General features: G+C 36.7%; 1 protein-coding gene across 1 annotated transcript in view; it reads right to left on the bottom strand.

The window, feature by feature from the left end:
* The window catches only part of LOC131154931 (presequence protease 1, chloroplastic/mitochondrial-like), a 41,791-nt gene that overhangs the window by 19,459 nt on the left and 6,434 nt on the right, over nt 1–15,898 (bottom strand). The window contains exons 6-7 of the mRNA XM_058107771.1: nt 2,239–2,322; nt 231–321 (exon numbers count right to left, since the gene is read on the bottom strand). Of these exons, the coding sequence (XP_057963754.1) occupies nt 231–321; nt 2,239–2,322 (175 nt within the window). The remainder of the gene's footprint in view (nt 1–230; nt 322–2,238; nt 2,323–15,898) is intronic.

Raw genomic sequence — 15,898 nt, 5'->3', positions numbered from 1 at the left:
CCACCCTCCCTCCAAGAAAAACAAAAAACAAAAAAAAAACGATTGCTCCCGTCTTCCCTCTAAAATATTCCAAAGGACAGTAAGAGATGCCAAAAAAAAAAGGTAAAAAAACATGCATGATATAGCAGCATCACAAAGCTTTAATACTGAAGACGATAGTGAGGATAAAAGGGTCACCATTTCCATATTGAGGTTTCACTGATTATAAATTAACATGTAACAAGAAATACCGCTTAGGATGCGCAAGCGCTCATTTGGATCATCATCTCCATAAAACCATATCCTGGCATTGCCGGGATGGTAATATCTTTGATGAAATTCCTGAAGCATCATAAAAATTAATAATTATAAAGTATACAACAATTAACATTAATTAATCAACATTCATCACGGGCCGAACTCTTCACACCTTGTGGAGGGCCACGCGACACAAGCTAAAGCACTCTTGCTTAACTAGTCAACCAAAAGTATACCACAGTTTACCACAAACACAACACATTCACAACCATTGAATGTAAAGTTAGCAGAAGCAGTAAGCAAGCATGTAAGCAAATGAGAATCACACGGTAAACATTGAAGCAACTTCATTCATTAACAACACCTTCGTAGCTTTATATGCTATTCTAGCTCTGACACTAGGAAACATCAAACCAACCATGGAGCCATTCAATGTACACAAGGCAAGCAGTCAAAGACAAAAATGATGCCCTGAACAAGCTCGGCTCTTGACAACAACATGAAAGGACAACATATAAAGACTTCAATCATACAATGACAAGCAAAATTCAACCAACCTACTAAGCACTATTTGTTCAATGACAGACCCCATATGACACAGGGTGGCCATTACAGAATTGATTGAGATAATTACACCCTCATCAATGTAAATGATCAAAGTCGCATGTTGACAAGTAACCAAAACTGTTTAGCACCCCTACAATATTTGTATCTCTTCAATGCTATCCCGAAGCAAGTAACGCCTTGCCATATAGAGCACCATAATGAATCAATTGTAAGGGAAAAAACGAGGGTGATATTTACACAAATTATACAGCCATTGACCAAGCAGAATGACCTTTTATGTACAATAATCTAAAGGAGAACCATCACAAAGTGTAGTTCCCAATCCTTCAACGAGAGACCTTTTAGTTATTAGTCAGTTAAGAAGGTAATGAAGATAAAGCAACCCTTCATGTTCTGAAAATTTTTGGGATAAAGACACATCTTAAAGCCCCAACCTTTTAAAACTGGAGCATGTTTGAGATAGTTATGAAATGAATGCCAACTGCTCTTATATTCAATTTTATAGTAAAACAATGCATGTTACATCAAGTGCTTTCATACTAATTCCCTAATTCAACCAAAGCTTAATTTAAGTGAGTTAAAATTTAAAATGGTTTTCTTTTATTTCTACTTATATAAATAAAATGAGTTCTTATCAGAACTGTGGGCGCTTAAAGCTTTGAATTGCATTTTCCACTTAATAGTCCATGTGATGGCAAGTGCTTTAAGGATGTTTTGCACATGATGGGTATTTGAAGGACAGGGATCATCATAGAACTATCAACAACCTATTATTAGCACAGAAGCCAAGACACAACAAGGACCTATCTGCAGAAAATAATGATTACAGCAAACCGTGAAATTGGCTAACCAACTTTCTAATAATCTTCAAGCAGAACAACAATTGCACAAAAATGATGATGAAAAAGGTTGTCTAAATTATCCAAGGACATGAAACCCAATATAACATTTAGCTTTGATGAGCACATAAGCGATACATCAAGCAAAGCACATATCATACACCTGTTCAACAAAAATGACCAGAAATACTTCATCAATATTTAAATTATCCACATATGCCACCAACAGATGCAATGAAAGATAAATTTCTAACAGAGATATCAATACACCATCTTGGTTGGACCCAAATAGCATACAATAGATACTTGATAACATGCGCATGAACTGTCTGAAAGTTCAACAAATAAATGATCAAATCAATACACAGTTCACTACACAAGTCATTCAGAAAACTACCTAAGCAATATTCATAAAAATTACTGTGCATTTTGATTTGGCAAGACATCAAGAATTAAAAAAAACAAAAAATAAATAAAAACAAAAACAAAAAACAAACAACAACAATACAAAGATAGGGCACTTGATCAAACAAATTACAAAAACATAACATTTTGTTACCAAAATAGTAGAATCAACATGATCCTCAAAACAAACCTTGAATTCTTCAAATGTTAGTTTTGGGATAACTTTAGGGTCACCTCCACTGTCGACGCCATATGTATTGTCTGGAAAAAGGGCCTGCAGCAAAATTGCATGTAACAAGTGCAAATAGAACAGCTTAACTCTATGTACTACCATCAGCATGCATAACATAGAAATAACTGACAAGTACCACAATCAATTATAACATGAATAGTTTATATAACAAATACCCAGTGAACTAGAAAATGACAAAGTTCGAGAATCAATACAAAAAAAAAAATTTGCAGCCACAAGTTGTTCTAACATATCGTAGACATAAATATCGAATGAATAATGACACTAAAAGGATTTTCCAGAAACTAAAACAAATATATGATATTTATCCTATTCAGGTCTAAAAATGATTCCCGACCATAGAAGTAGGCTAAAAATTTTCACATAATAAAAAAACCTATTAAATAAAATAAACCAGAAGTACAATATGTGGACCATGGAGGAAAAGACATCCTCCATCCACTAAAACAACTATAAATAATGCTGCCCTCCAATCCCTTTGAAGATCAGACAGTGAAATTCCCCAAAGAAACTTACAAGAAAGAGCCTAAAAAGAAGTGAGAAAGTCAAATCTGTCCCACAGCAAATAGAAAACAAATTCAAAATTTTGAGTTAAGCAGGACCAACCTACAAGGAGCCTGGAAAGAAGCGAGAAAGACAAATCTGTCCGACAGCGAATAGAAAACAAGTTCAAAATTTTGATTTAAGCAGGACCAAAAGAATCTTAGTGGCAAGGACTGGCCAAGATGGGTGGAGAGATTTGACTGTTGCAATTTGTTAGTCTTAGTGGCTACATAATCATAATTAATGTATTTTGATGATATCAACCTATTTTGTAGTTCCAAATTAACCTATCTTTGCATATCAAGTTAGTACAGGTACAAGTGACAAAGACATGAAGGTACGGAATCAAATGCAAAGATTGAGTGGACATTCGAGTAGGAAAGATCAAAGTGGATACTCACTCAAAAGTACTCAAAGCACATCCAAACAAAGTCATAATGTAAATAGGGAGTGCTTGAGGTAGGAACTATTGTAACTCTTGCAATATTGTTTCACGCAAGATCATTGAGCAAAAGTTGAGCAAATGCATTTCATATTAGGTTATGAAGTATATAGGATATCACCAAACTCTTAGAACAAAACTTAATGAGTTTTCAAAGAACAAAAACAGAGAGTTATATATATATCCTATACTTGCCATGTTTTCATAAGGGACAAGTTTTAAACAATCTTAGCTTGATAAACTTTCATAGACTTGGTCCTTCTTGGGTTAAAACCTCATTCATGCACCTTAAAATCAAGTTAATGAAGAAACAGGGCAAACCGTCAACGGTTTGTCCCAGGTGCATCGACGGTTTCAGGCAGAGAGTTAATTGAATTTTGGCCTGAAGGAAACCGTCCACGGTTTGAGCAAACCGTCAATAGTTTGGGGGAATCCGTTAACAATTTGCGTCGAGATTCTACACCCAACGGCTATAAACGGCTAGTTTTCAAAGTAAACAATTAATTTATTAGCCCAACGACCATAAAACGGCTAGTAGCTCAATTTGCCTATAAAATCAAGTCCAAAGGCTTGTTTAAATAGGATTTTTAGTAATCACGTATTATTTGCAACACACTTCAATTAGTTCATCATCCTTGTGCTCAACTTCTCTCTTACTCTTCAATATTAGTGTAATGCATTACTTTGAGAGAGTTGAGTGAGGATTTTATTGTATCAAATATCAACTCATTCAAGGAGCATTGTATATGTAATTCATTTTCTTCCATTTGTTGTAAAAAGGTTTCTTGGTGAACCGAAATTGCAAGGGTTCTTGGTGAATATTGCTGAAAGACTCTTGGTGAGCGAAAGGGATTTGTTCCCTTGGTGTAAAGGCTTCTCCGCCGGTGAAGGAGTTGTGTTAGTGGATTGTAGAAACCTTGAGTGTGACTCAAGGCGTGGATGTAGGCAAGGGGTCAAATCATGTTAAACATCGGTGTTAAGCTTTTCTTCCCTTCTCTTTAATTTATATCTTGTGCATAATTTACCTTGTATATATTGTGATATAATTGCTTGCATCTTGCCAAGATTTTACATTTTGTAAAGAAAAGCGAAAATAGAAAAAAGAGTCTATTCACCCCCCCCCCCTTTTAGACTCGACTCTACGGCCAACAAGTAGTACCAAAGCAAGGCGCTTACACTATCGGAGTAACTTCCAAAGCAGAAAGATTAAATGGTCTATATGGTGAACACCTCTTCTTCCCTAGGACAATCCGTAAACAAAGCACCAAAGTTCAACGGCACCAACTACCCCTCGTGGAAAAATCGAATGACCGTCTTCATTCAATCATACGATCTAGATTTGTGGGAGATCACCTCAAATAGAGACTTTTTATTCGCAAAGAAAAATGACAAGAATGAAGATATTCTGAAGACGAGAACGGAGCTATCAATTAGCGAAAAGAGGTTAGTAGAACTCAATTTTAAAGCAAGAAATTGTCTTAACTGTGCTTTAAGTGATGATGAATATAGTAATACTTGCGGATGTGAAACCGCAAAAGAAATGTGGGATATGCTTGAAAACACCTATGAAGATACATCTCAAGATAAACAATCAAAAATATGCATGCTAATTAAAGAATATGAGATGTTTAAAATAAATGAAGGTGAAGATATTACATCCACGAATACTCGGTTCACACACCTCATAAACAACTTAAAAGCACTTGGTAGAACTTATTCGTTAGAAGATTATATTCAAAAAGTTCTCCAAACTTTATGTAAGCGGAAGCCTTGAATTCTATTGGATTAATTTTTCATATGTACATCACAATCTTATATAATACAATCACCTATTCTAAACAAGGAAACAATCCCCTTACCGAAAAATATCAAATCCCCCACATTTACCCACTTTCCTAATTTGTTTATTATTTACAATGACACTTGGGATTTTAACACTCCCCCTCAAGTTGGATCATAAATATTAATCATCTCCAACTTGCTAATGAGATCGTCAAAGCTTTGTCGTCCCAACCCTTTAGTGAAAATATCTGCAATTTGTTCCTTGGTAGGTACATAAGTCATACAGATAATTCCTTCTTCAATTTTCTCTTTGATAAAGTGTCTGTCCACTTCCACATGTTTGGTCCTGTCATGTTGAACTGGATTGAGAGAGACGCTGATAGCTACCTTATTGTCACAATAGAGTTTGATAGGAAATTTCACCGAGACCTGTAATTCTTCCAAGAGTTTCTGTAACCACAGTCCTTCATATATCCCTTAAGCAATTGCCTTGAATTCAGCTTCAGCACTACTACGAGCCACCACATTTTGCTTTTTTCTTCTCCAAGTTACCAAATTTCCCCAAACGAATGTGCAATAACATGTGGTGGACCTTCTATCTTCCACTGATCCTGCCTAATCTGCATCTGTAAAGATCTCTACTTCCTTGCTTTCACATTTCTTAAAGAAGAGTCCTCTTCCCAGGATCCCTTGAGATATCGAAGGATCTTGTACATGGCATCTAAGTGGGCTTCTTTTGGTGAATGCATGTGTTGGCTTACTACACTGACTGCAAATGCAATATCTGTTCTAGTATGTGATAGGTAGATTAGCTTGCCAACCAATCTCTGATACCTTTCCTTTTCAACTGGTATTCCACGGTCTTCAACCCTCTTTACCACTTCAATCGGGGTTTCGCTGGGTTTGCATCCAAGCATGCCAGTTTCAATTAGGAGATCAGTAACATACTTTCGCTGAGAAACACTAATTCCCTTTCTCGTTCTCGCCACTTCCATGCCCAAAAAATACCACATTTGTCCCAAGTCTTTAACTTCAAATTTAGCAGCCAGAACCTTTTTCAATCTCTCCATCTCTACTGTATCATCACCAATAAGGATTATATAATCAACATACACTATTAGAATTGTTCTCTTACCTCTTTCAGACTGTTGGAAGAACAGAGTATGATTTGATTGCCCTTGTCGATAACCTTGATTCTTTATTACTTTTGCAAATCTGCCGAACCATGCTCTGGAAGATTGTTTGAGTCCATACAAGGACTTCTTGAATTTACACACTCTGTTTTCTTCACCTTTCCCACTGAATCCTGGGGGTATAGTCATGTATACTTCTTCCTCTAACTCACCATTTAAAAAAGCATTCTTAATATCAAGTTATTGTAGTGGCCAATCTAAGTTGGCTACCAAGGATAAGAGGATCCGAACTGTATTTAAGTTTGCCACTGGTGCAAATGTCTCAGTATAGTCAATGTCGTAAGTCTGTGTAAATCCTTTTGCAACAAGTCTGGCTTTATATCTTTCAACTGTCCCATCAGATTTATATTTCACTGTGAAGACCCATTTACAACCCACTGGCTTCTTCCCTCTCAACAAATTTATCAACTCCCAAGTTCCATTTTTTTCTAGGGCCCGCATTTCCTCCATGACTGCCTCTCTCCATTTAGGTATTTCTAGAGCTTCCTGAATGTTCTTTGGAATTCTCATCCTGTCAAGGTTAGAGACAAAAGCACGATATCCTGTAGACAAGCCTTTATAAGACATGTATTTAGACCAAGGGTGTTGAGTACATGACCTAGTTTGTTTTCTGATTGCAATAGGTAAATTGATATCATCAGGTACAAGATTATCAGAAGAAAGCTCAATTACCATATTAGGATTGGGCGTGGACTCATGGTTATTCGGAGCCATCACCGGTTCCAACGCTCTTGGTGCCTCAGGTATGAGATTCTCCCTGTTCTTTGTGTTCGTCTTTCTTGAGTAAACAAGTATGTTTGCATTGTTTTGCTTTCTCGTATCTCCCCCTAAGGTTAAGTGTTCTGTTGTTTTTGGCAAGTCAGGAAGTGATGTAATGGAAGGCTTGATAAATGGGTCAGGGAACGAAGCAACAGGAGGCTCAATAGGTGGTATGGGTTCAGATGACACATATTCAATAGAAAAGAAGTCAAAGAACCGATCTTCACTCCATTTCTCCCCCTGAAGATAGGGCTTTGGGAAATAAGGAGTGGTTTCAAAAAAAGTAACATCAAGACTAACAAACAGCCTTTTTGAGACAGAATCATAGCATTTGTAGCCTTTCTGGGTAGGGGAATAACCAAGGAAGACACATTTAACAGCACAAGGATCCAATTTATCTCGGTGGTGTGCATGAACATGAACAAAAGCAGTACAACCAAAGATTTTCAGCGGGAGACTGGAGGGGAGTCGAGAGGAAGGAAAGTGTTCCTGGAATTTCTGAATAGGGATGACAAAGGAAAGTACTCGACTCAACATTCGATCAATGAGATGTGTGGCTGTTAAGATGGCATCGCCCCCAAAAATAGTTTTTCATATTGGTAGTGAACATGAATGCCCGGGCTACTTCAAGTATATGTCGATTTTTTCGTTCAGCAATCCCATTTTGTTGAGGGGTATCCACACAAAAACTCTGATGAACAATCCCATTTTCTTGAAGATAAGTTCCCAGAATAGTATTAAAATATTTCGTACCATTATCAGTACGTAAAATTTGAATATGAGTCTAGAACTGTGTATGAATCATGGAATGAAAACTGATGAAAATGGAGCAAACTTCAGTTTTGTCTTTCAGCAAGTAAACCCAACAAAGACGAGTATGGTCATCAATAAAAGTAATGAACCATTTTGCATTGGTGCGATTGAGGGAACGTGAGGGACCCCACAAATCACTATGAATCATAGTAAATGGGCAAGATGATTTGTATATGGATGATGGGAAAGAAGTACGACGGTGTTTTGCAAGCTCACATACTTTACATTGAAGCTCAGAAGACATTTCATTTGAACAAATAGAAGGAAACAAACATTTTAAATATTGGAAATTAGGATGACCCATCCTTGAATGCCATAACAAAAGTTCACTATCTCTAGAAATAGATGCAGAATCACAAATTGCAGTATTACATAGTTCACTCAAGCTTGCCTCCTCAAAGTAGTAGTCCCTCATACGCCTTAGCAATGCCAATCGTTTTCCCCGATGACAGGTCCTGAAAAATACAATGAGATGAAACAAATTTAGCAAAACAATTTGAGTCTTTTGTTAACTGGCTAATAGATAACAGATTGCAAGATAACTTGAGAACATGTAGGACAGATTGTAAAGTTATAGACTCAGATATGCGAATACTTCCTTTACCAAGAACTGGTGAGAGAGGGCCATATGCAATTTTTACTCTCAAATTCCCAACATATGGTGAGTAGGATGAAAACAATTGATAAGAACCAGTCATATGATCAGATGCACTCGAGTCAATTATCCATGGAGATTTGTAACAGGATATAGTATTTAAAGCTGACAAATAATTACCTCAGTGAGCCAAGAAACCAGAGGAAGACTGACCCGATGTTTGAATTGACGAAATCATTTTATACAGCTGATCTAATTGCTCAGGACTGAATGCACTACTTGAGGAGGTATTGGTTTTTTCTCCTTGTAATTTTTCAATTGACATGTCAGTGCTAGCCTGGTACCCACGATTTTTTTGGTATTGTCTCGGCTTCCAATCTGCCGGTTTTCCATGAATCTCCCAGCAGGTATCTTTTAAATGACCTATTTTTCGGCAATGCTCACCCCATAATTTACCTTTTTGGGGTCGTTGACTGGACCCCACTGGGCCTTTTGATACAAGGGCCGAGACATCAGGCCCATTAGTGTGCCCATTTGGATTTGGGGCGGATACAGGTAGGTCCAACCCGACACGGTCACTTTGGGGCCTCGGCATCACACACCTCCTACTCTCCTCCCTCCTAACTTCTGCGAAGACTTCTCGGGTTGAAGATAGAGGTCGCCAGCCAAGGATGTGTCCCCTCACGTCCTCCAGATCTCGGTTGAGGCCGGCAAGAAATTCGAAGACCCTTTCGTTTTCGAGCCTCCTTCAGTATCGTGTGTTGTCGCCTGAGCACTCCCACTCCTCGTCAATGCTCAGGTCGAGCTCCTGCCAGAGATGGGTCATCTCCATGAAATACTCAGTAATGCCTCTCTCACCTTGCCTCATCTGCCACAATCAGGTCTTGATCTCGAAGATTTGCGAGTAACTCTCAACGTCGGAATATGTGTCACGAACGGCGTCCCATACGTCCTTCGTCGTAGGCAAGAACAAGTAGATTTTCCCGATTGACGGCTGCATCGAGTTGACAAGCCAAGCGGTGACCATGGAGTTTTCAAACCTCCATTTTTGCAAGGCTACAACGTTGGTAGAGTCTGGTTTCCTCCGTTTTCCTGTAAGATAACCTAGCCTCCCTTTTCCTTCAATCACCAATTTTATGGATTGAGCCCACTCACGGAAATTTTTTCCGTTTAATTTCTCCACTGAGAGTGGAAAAGCTGTGTTGTCTAGCCCATTCGAACCCCCAACAGATGTGGCCTCTAAGTCGCCGTCGATATTTTCAGAAGAGGTCGACCCTCTGCTGTTGACGGTGCCGCTGGCCATAGGTTAGCTAAGGTTGAGAAACCCTAGCTCTAATACCATGTAAGCAGAAGCCTTGAATTCTATTGAATTAATTTTTCATATGTACATCACAATCTTATATAATACAATCACCTATTCTAAACAAGGAAACAATCCCCTTACCGAATAATATCAAATCCCCTACATTTACCCACTTTCCTAATTTGTTTATTATTTTCAATGATACTTGGGATTTTAACACTTTACCCGAGTCATCAATGACTTGTAAAGAAACACAAGATCTAGAGAAGCCTAAGAAAGAAATAGGTTTTGCCTTAGATTCATCTAGTGCTACTCACCAAGAGATATTAGAAGAAGATGAAGATAGTGAGGATGATATAGCATTTTTCACAAGAAAACTTAAGAAACTCTTAAATAAAAAAAGACTGTTAGGTAAGCAAATAGAGAAGAGTCGAGCAATAATAGCATTAAATGCTGTGATTACAATAACACTAGGCATGACATGATAAATTGCCCTCTAAATCAAAACGAAGGGAAATTTCAAAATGGGGATTATAATGCCATGAATGTTGCTACTTGGAATGAAATCAATGGATTATCCACCGATGATGAAATAGAGAAAGAAGCACATTTGTGCTTCATGGCTAACGAACAAGAGGAGATGAGTTCTGATGATGATGATTATACTTACGAGGAATTAGTAACTAAATGCACTGAATTATTTGATCAATTAGTTTTAGTCAAAAGAAGGAACAAAAATCTTGAAGAAAAATTGTCAAAATGTAAACAAAAGGAACCTTGTCTCTGTTCCTCCTTAAAAGAAGAAAATACCTCCCTTAAAAATAAAATTGAGGAGCTTGGTTCAAATGCTCAAAAAGACCATGAAATTTTTCAAGTAGAAGTAGGAAATTTGAAAAATCAAATTGGAAATATTTTAAAAGAAAATATTCTCTTGAAAAAGAAAGAAGAAGATCATGGTAAAACTATAGACAAAATCACAAGAAGAAAAGAAGACTCAAATAAATTCTTAGGAGTAAAAAGAAATAGTCTTTAAAAAGGAATTTAAGTTATGGTTTCTCTTATAAATCACATGGTTATGCTTCATCAAGCAAAACTTGCTTGTATTGTGAAAGAAAAGGTCACATTCATTATTTTTTGCCCTTTTAGAGGTGCTAAAGGCAAAGAAAGGAAGCTAGAATGGGTAGTTAAGAGAACCAACCCCTTGGGACCCAAGGAAGAATGGGTACCTAAACAAATTACCTAATCTTATTAAGCTATTGCTTCCATAGAACCTAGGATTAGTAAATAAGATTTAGGTAGATTCAACCATACCTTGGTAAAAAGGGATTTGTTATGACTAAGTAAGCTTATATAGTGCAAAATTGAAAACATTTGTCACAATAAGTGCTCAAAGTATAAAATCCCAGTTTACGCATAATAACTGTTTGAATACTATGTTAGGGACTTTAAAAAATTAAGCCAATATCATGAGTCCAAATGATAAAATCCAATATGATCTTTTAACTATGTTTATCCTTGTTGATTGGTTAATTTCTGTTTAAAGTGTTGGCTATAGCTTATGGGATAAAGTCGCATACACACCCTCACAAGCTCTATACTTGGGCTTGTTCTTTAGGACTAGAAAGGAATGAAACAATAATTGCTTTCGTGAGACATTAGTCTTCATAAGATATCATTCCTCCAAAATGTACAAGGTAAAGGGACGCAACTAGGCTATTTTTGGGTGAAAATAGAAACCTTGTATCTCTGATATGAATAACTTAGGTTTTGAATAAAGGTTCAGAAGCATGCTTTGGTAAGTAAATCCATCTCTTATGGACAAGAGATGTCTTCCTTAGTTACATAATTTGTTTTTAATGACGTATGCTTGAATTTGGATACATAGTAAGAATATTTAAAGCATAGCATAACTTATCCCATACATGAAGTTGAGCTTTAAGGGAGTTTATCATAACAACATGGGCACTACGCATCATCCAATCCTAAACTAATCTTTGAACATGGATGTTGAATGCTTGATCAAATTTCAAAGGCATTCTTAAGGCATGAAAATTCAGTCATCACTTATGATTAGTATACCCAACTTTAGTAGTGAAAACCTTCTCAAATTCTAATTATGAGCACCAATAGATTCTAACGTAGTTTTCTACTTATAAGCATCCTTCCATGCTAAATTTGAGGCATCTACTAAGGAATACTTGTTTTCATTGTCTCAAGATAGAGTATTCCTCGCTCTATATGCTTGACCTACGAGAAAACTCCTTAACCACTAGCATTCTCTTACCTAGGAAAGCTTTACCAAATCACGATCAATTTGGTAAAGAATTGTTCATTCACAGCATCATATTCTTGCTCAAATTGTGAGCATACTTTTAGGATACCTTCCCATTAGTGACTAATCGGGAGAAAATGTCTCCTATTACCAAGAGCATTGTTCATTAAACTTTCGTATACTCCTAAATGCTCATTGCCAAGTAGTAAGGACATACTTATCATGCTTCAATTACAAGCATGAAATTTTTATGGAAAATGCCCATTTATGATTACTTTGGAACATGATTATACTAAATTAGCAAATAGCTCTCGGGCTACACTCAAATCTGAGAAGCATCCCCTTCCAAGGAATTTATGGTTTATCATTTGAATGCAAATCTAGAAATAATACCAAAGTAATTAAAGGAGAGGTTATATTCACATAAAACTAATCTACCTCTCATCTAAGCTCCAAGCGCTCAACAAAATGCTTAGTAAAATTCAATATCATATATTCTGCTATACTTATACGGACATGTCCTAGAGCTGCTATCTTACAATATAAATCATCATCTCTTACCGAGAGGAAAATTTGTCCTCTGCAGTGGCAATAATGGAAGCCTCTGATTGCCAAGTGATGAACTGACTAGATCTTATCCTTAACTCACTTGAATCAGGTTTAAGTATTGCTTTGAGAATCAATCATGAAAAGAAAATATTTTTGCCTTACAATTGAATCAATACCTCAAAGCAATAACAGGTTCTCCAAATGAAAATTCATTCTTACCTAAGAAACCCACACTCAACCATGGGCATCAATATGTTGTGTAATGGAATTTGTTGTCAAGCATTCACCAACTTTTGGTTGATTCAAAAGAAGAAACATTTCTTCTAAGTACTCTTATTTTTGCATTATTGAAAAATCCTTTGTAAGGGTCTTTATCCATACACCATTATTAGCTCTCAGCCCTTGAGAAATCACATGGAGATTTGTTTTACTAGAAATTATCATTAAACATTCATGAATGAATTTGGATCATAACCAGGCATAGATGGTTTGGTTCAGTATCAAACCGTCGACGGCTTAAAGGAAAACCGTCGACGGATTCTAACCCGAGAGGGTTAGTATTTTGGTTCTGTCCCAAACCGTCAACGGTTTCTGTCGAGGGATAACGTAAAAGTCGCGGAAACCCATTCATTTTATGAAGCCCTAACCCTAGATTTCGTTTTTCCTCCTCTCCTCCGACCAAGAACTCTCCCAAATCTTCAATATTTCCTAGAAATCTTGCATTCAAATGGCTCCCAAGAACAAGAGAGGGGAAGGAAGATCCTCAAGAAGGCAAGATAAGGCACCACAACGGGATTCCACTCCTCCTCCTCAATCTCAAGAGCACGTCCAAAAATCTTCCGAGGAATGGGCAAGAAGATTTGTATCTATAGAAGCTTACAACCGATTCAAAACCGACATCTCCAAAAGAAACATTGTAAGTAGCAAGAATGTGCCCTTACAATTTCTTGAAGAAAATTTCCCCATCTTCATTGAAAAATTTAGGGCAATTGGTTGGGAATTTCTGACGTCAAAGGTTGAGCCCATATATCCCGACTTTGTAAGGGAATTTTATGCAAATTTTGTGTCATCCATGTCTTCCTGTTCAGCCTATTCTACAGTTAGGGGAACAACTATTGTCTTGAATGAAGCCACTTTTGTTGCAATCTTATCATGTAGATACAATGTAAGGAGTCTTCCAAACAAGGTTTTGCCCACTTTTAGGGAATGGTTTAATTCCTACAAAGCACTTAAATTGGTAACGGGAAATCCACTCATCCCAGAGGTAGCTAAACCAAAGGCCAAAGACCTTACTGTTGAATTACGTGTACTACATTACATGATCAATTACAACATCTTGCCAAGGCATGGTGGGCGGGACACTGTATCCCACGAAGACATTTTTGCAATGTTCTGCTTATGCCACGGTCACGGAATTGACCTCCCTTCCATCATTGTCCAACAGATGGAAGATAATCTAAAAAGGAAAAATGGGTGTTTGCCATTTGCTCGCTTGCTTACGAGCATCTTCTTGCATTACAAAGTAGTATTCGCTGGTACGCCAGCTGAAACACCTACAAATGAGGATTTCTATTATGAAGCCACCCTGCACTGAATGCATTTTATCCAAGATGAGAGATCTTTAATTTGGCTGTAGCAGGACCAACCAGCAGGGGCTTCAGTGGACAAGGTAGAAGAAGCTATGGAAGAAGAAGACAAAAGAGCAAGACAGACCGATATCCCTGATGAAGATATGGGTGTACCTAAGGCTAGTGGACCATCTAATGCCTACCTTAGGCAGCGCCTTGATGGGATTGATGCACACATCGATTCAATGGAACAAAGGATAATGAATCAAATGCAAAGATCGAGTGGACATTCGAGTAAGAAAGATCAAAACGAATACTCACTCAAAAGAACTTAAAGCACATAAACAAAGTCATAATATAAAGAGGGGGTGTTTGAGGTAGGAACTATTATAACTCTTGCAGTATTATTTCACACAAGATCATTGAGCAAAAGTTGAGCAAATGCATTTCATATTAGATTATAAAGTATATAGGATATCACCAAACTCTTAGAACAAAACTTAATGAGTTTTCAAAGAACAAAAACAAAGAGTTATATATATATATATATATATATCCTATACTTGCCATGTTTTCATAAGCAACACATTTTAAACAATCTTACTTTGATAAACTTTCATAGACTTGGTCTCGATTGGGTTAAAACCTCATTCATGCACCTTGATAGCATAGAATCTAGTCTAGCTAGGATATTCGATCTTTTCAGGCAAAATGACTAGGACCTCTCTTTTTTATGATGATCAAAAGGGGAGAAGTTTGTTTGTATTGTGATATTTGGTGTAAATTGCTCCTCTGTCAAGTGTTGTTGTACATATGGGAGAAGTATTTTGATATGTTGTTATGTATGTGGGAGAAGTACTTTGATAGTGGTATGGTAGTATCAAAAATTGTTAGGTATATAATTTTTGGTATTTCAGGTACAAATCTGTAATGATGCTCAAAATGTTCTTAATGAAATATTCAGATTTGTAGCTTAAAATGAAAGTTCGGTAATTGTTCTGAATTGTTGCTTGTTGTTGTATACTAAATGAACTTTCTAATAATTGCATGTTACAGCTCCAATAAATATGAAACATAAGAGTTAAATGATTTATTTTTGCCTTATATGCAGCATATAGTAAGGGGGGATTAAAATTTTCATCTTATTCAACAATATGCATAAATTACGGGGAACTTGTAATTTTATCCTGTAAGAACACAAATGGGTTTGCCATAATCAAAAAGGGAGAGATTGTTAGTCTTAATGACTACATAACCCATTAGTGGCTCTGAGTAAACTAATCTTTGCATATCAAGCTATGACAAGTACAAATTTAAATGCAAAGATCAAATAAACAATAAAAAATCAGACATCATCAAAAAGGGGGAGATTGTTAGCTTTAGTGACTACATAATCATAATTAATGTATTTTGATGATATCAACCTATTTTGTAGATCCAAATTAACCTATCTTTGCAGATCAAGTTAGTACAGGTACAAGTGACAAAGACATAAAGGTACAGAATAAAATGCAAAGATCAAGTGGACATTCGAGTAGAAAAGATCAAAGTGGATACTCACTCGGAAGAACTCAAAGCATATCCAAACAAAGTCATAATGTAAATAGGGAGTGTTTGAGGTAGGAACTATTGTAACTCTTGCAGTATTGTTTCACGAAAGATCATTGAGCAAAAGTTGAGCAAAAGTTGAGCAAATGCATTTCATATTAGGTTATGAAGTATATAGGATATCACCAAACTCTTAGAACAAAACTTCATGAGTTTTCAAAGAACAAAAA

The sequence above is a fragment of the Malania oleifera genome, chromosome 5 (genome assembly GCF_029873635.1).
Source record: "Malania oleifera isolate guangnan ecotype guangnan chromosome 5, ASM2987363v1, whole genome shotgun sequence".
Classification (NCBI taxonomy): domain Eukaryota; kingdom Viridiplantae; phylum Streptophyta; class Magnoliopsida; order Santalales; family Ximeniaceae; genus Malania; species Malania oleifera.
The sequence above is the reverse complement of the archived record's forward strand: the minus strand, read 5'-3'. Positions and strand labels throughout refer to the sequence as shown.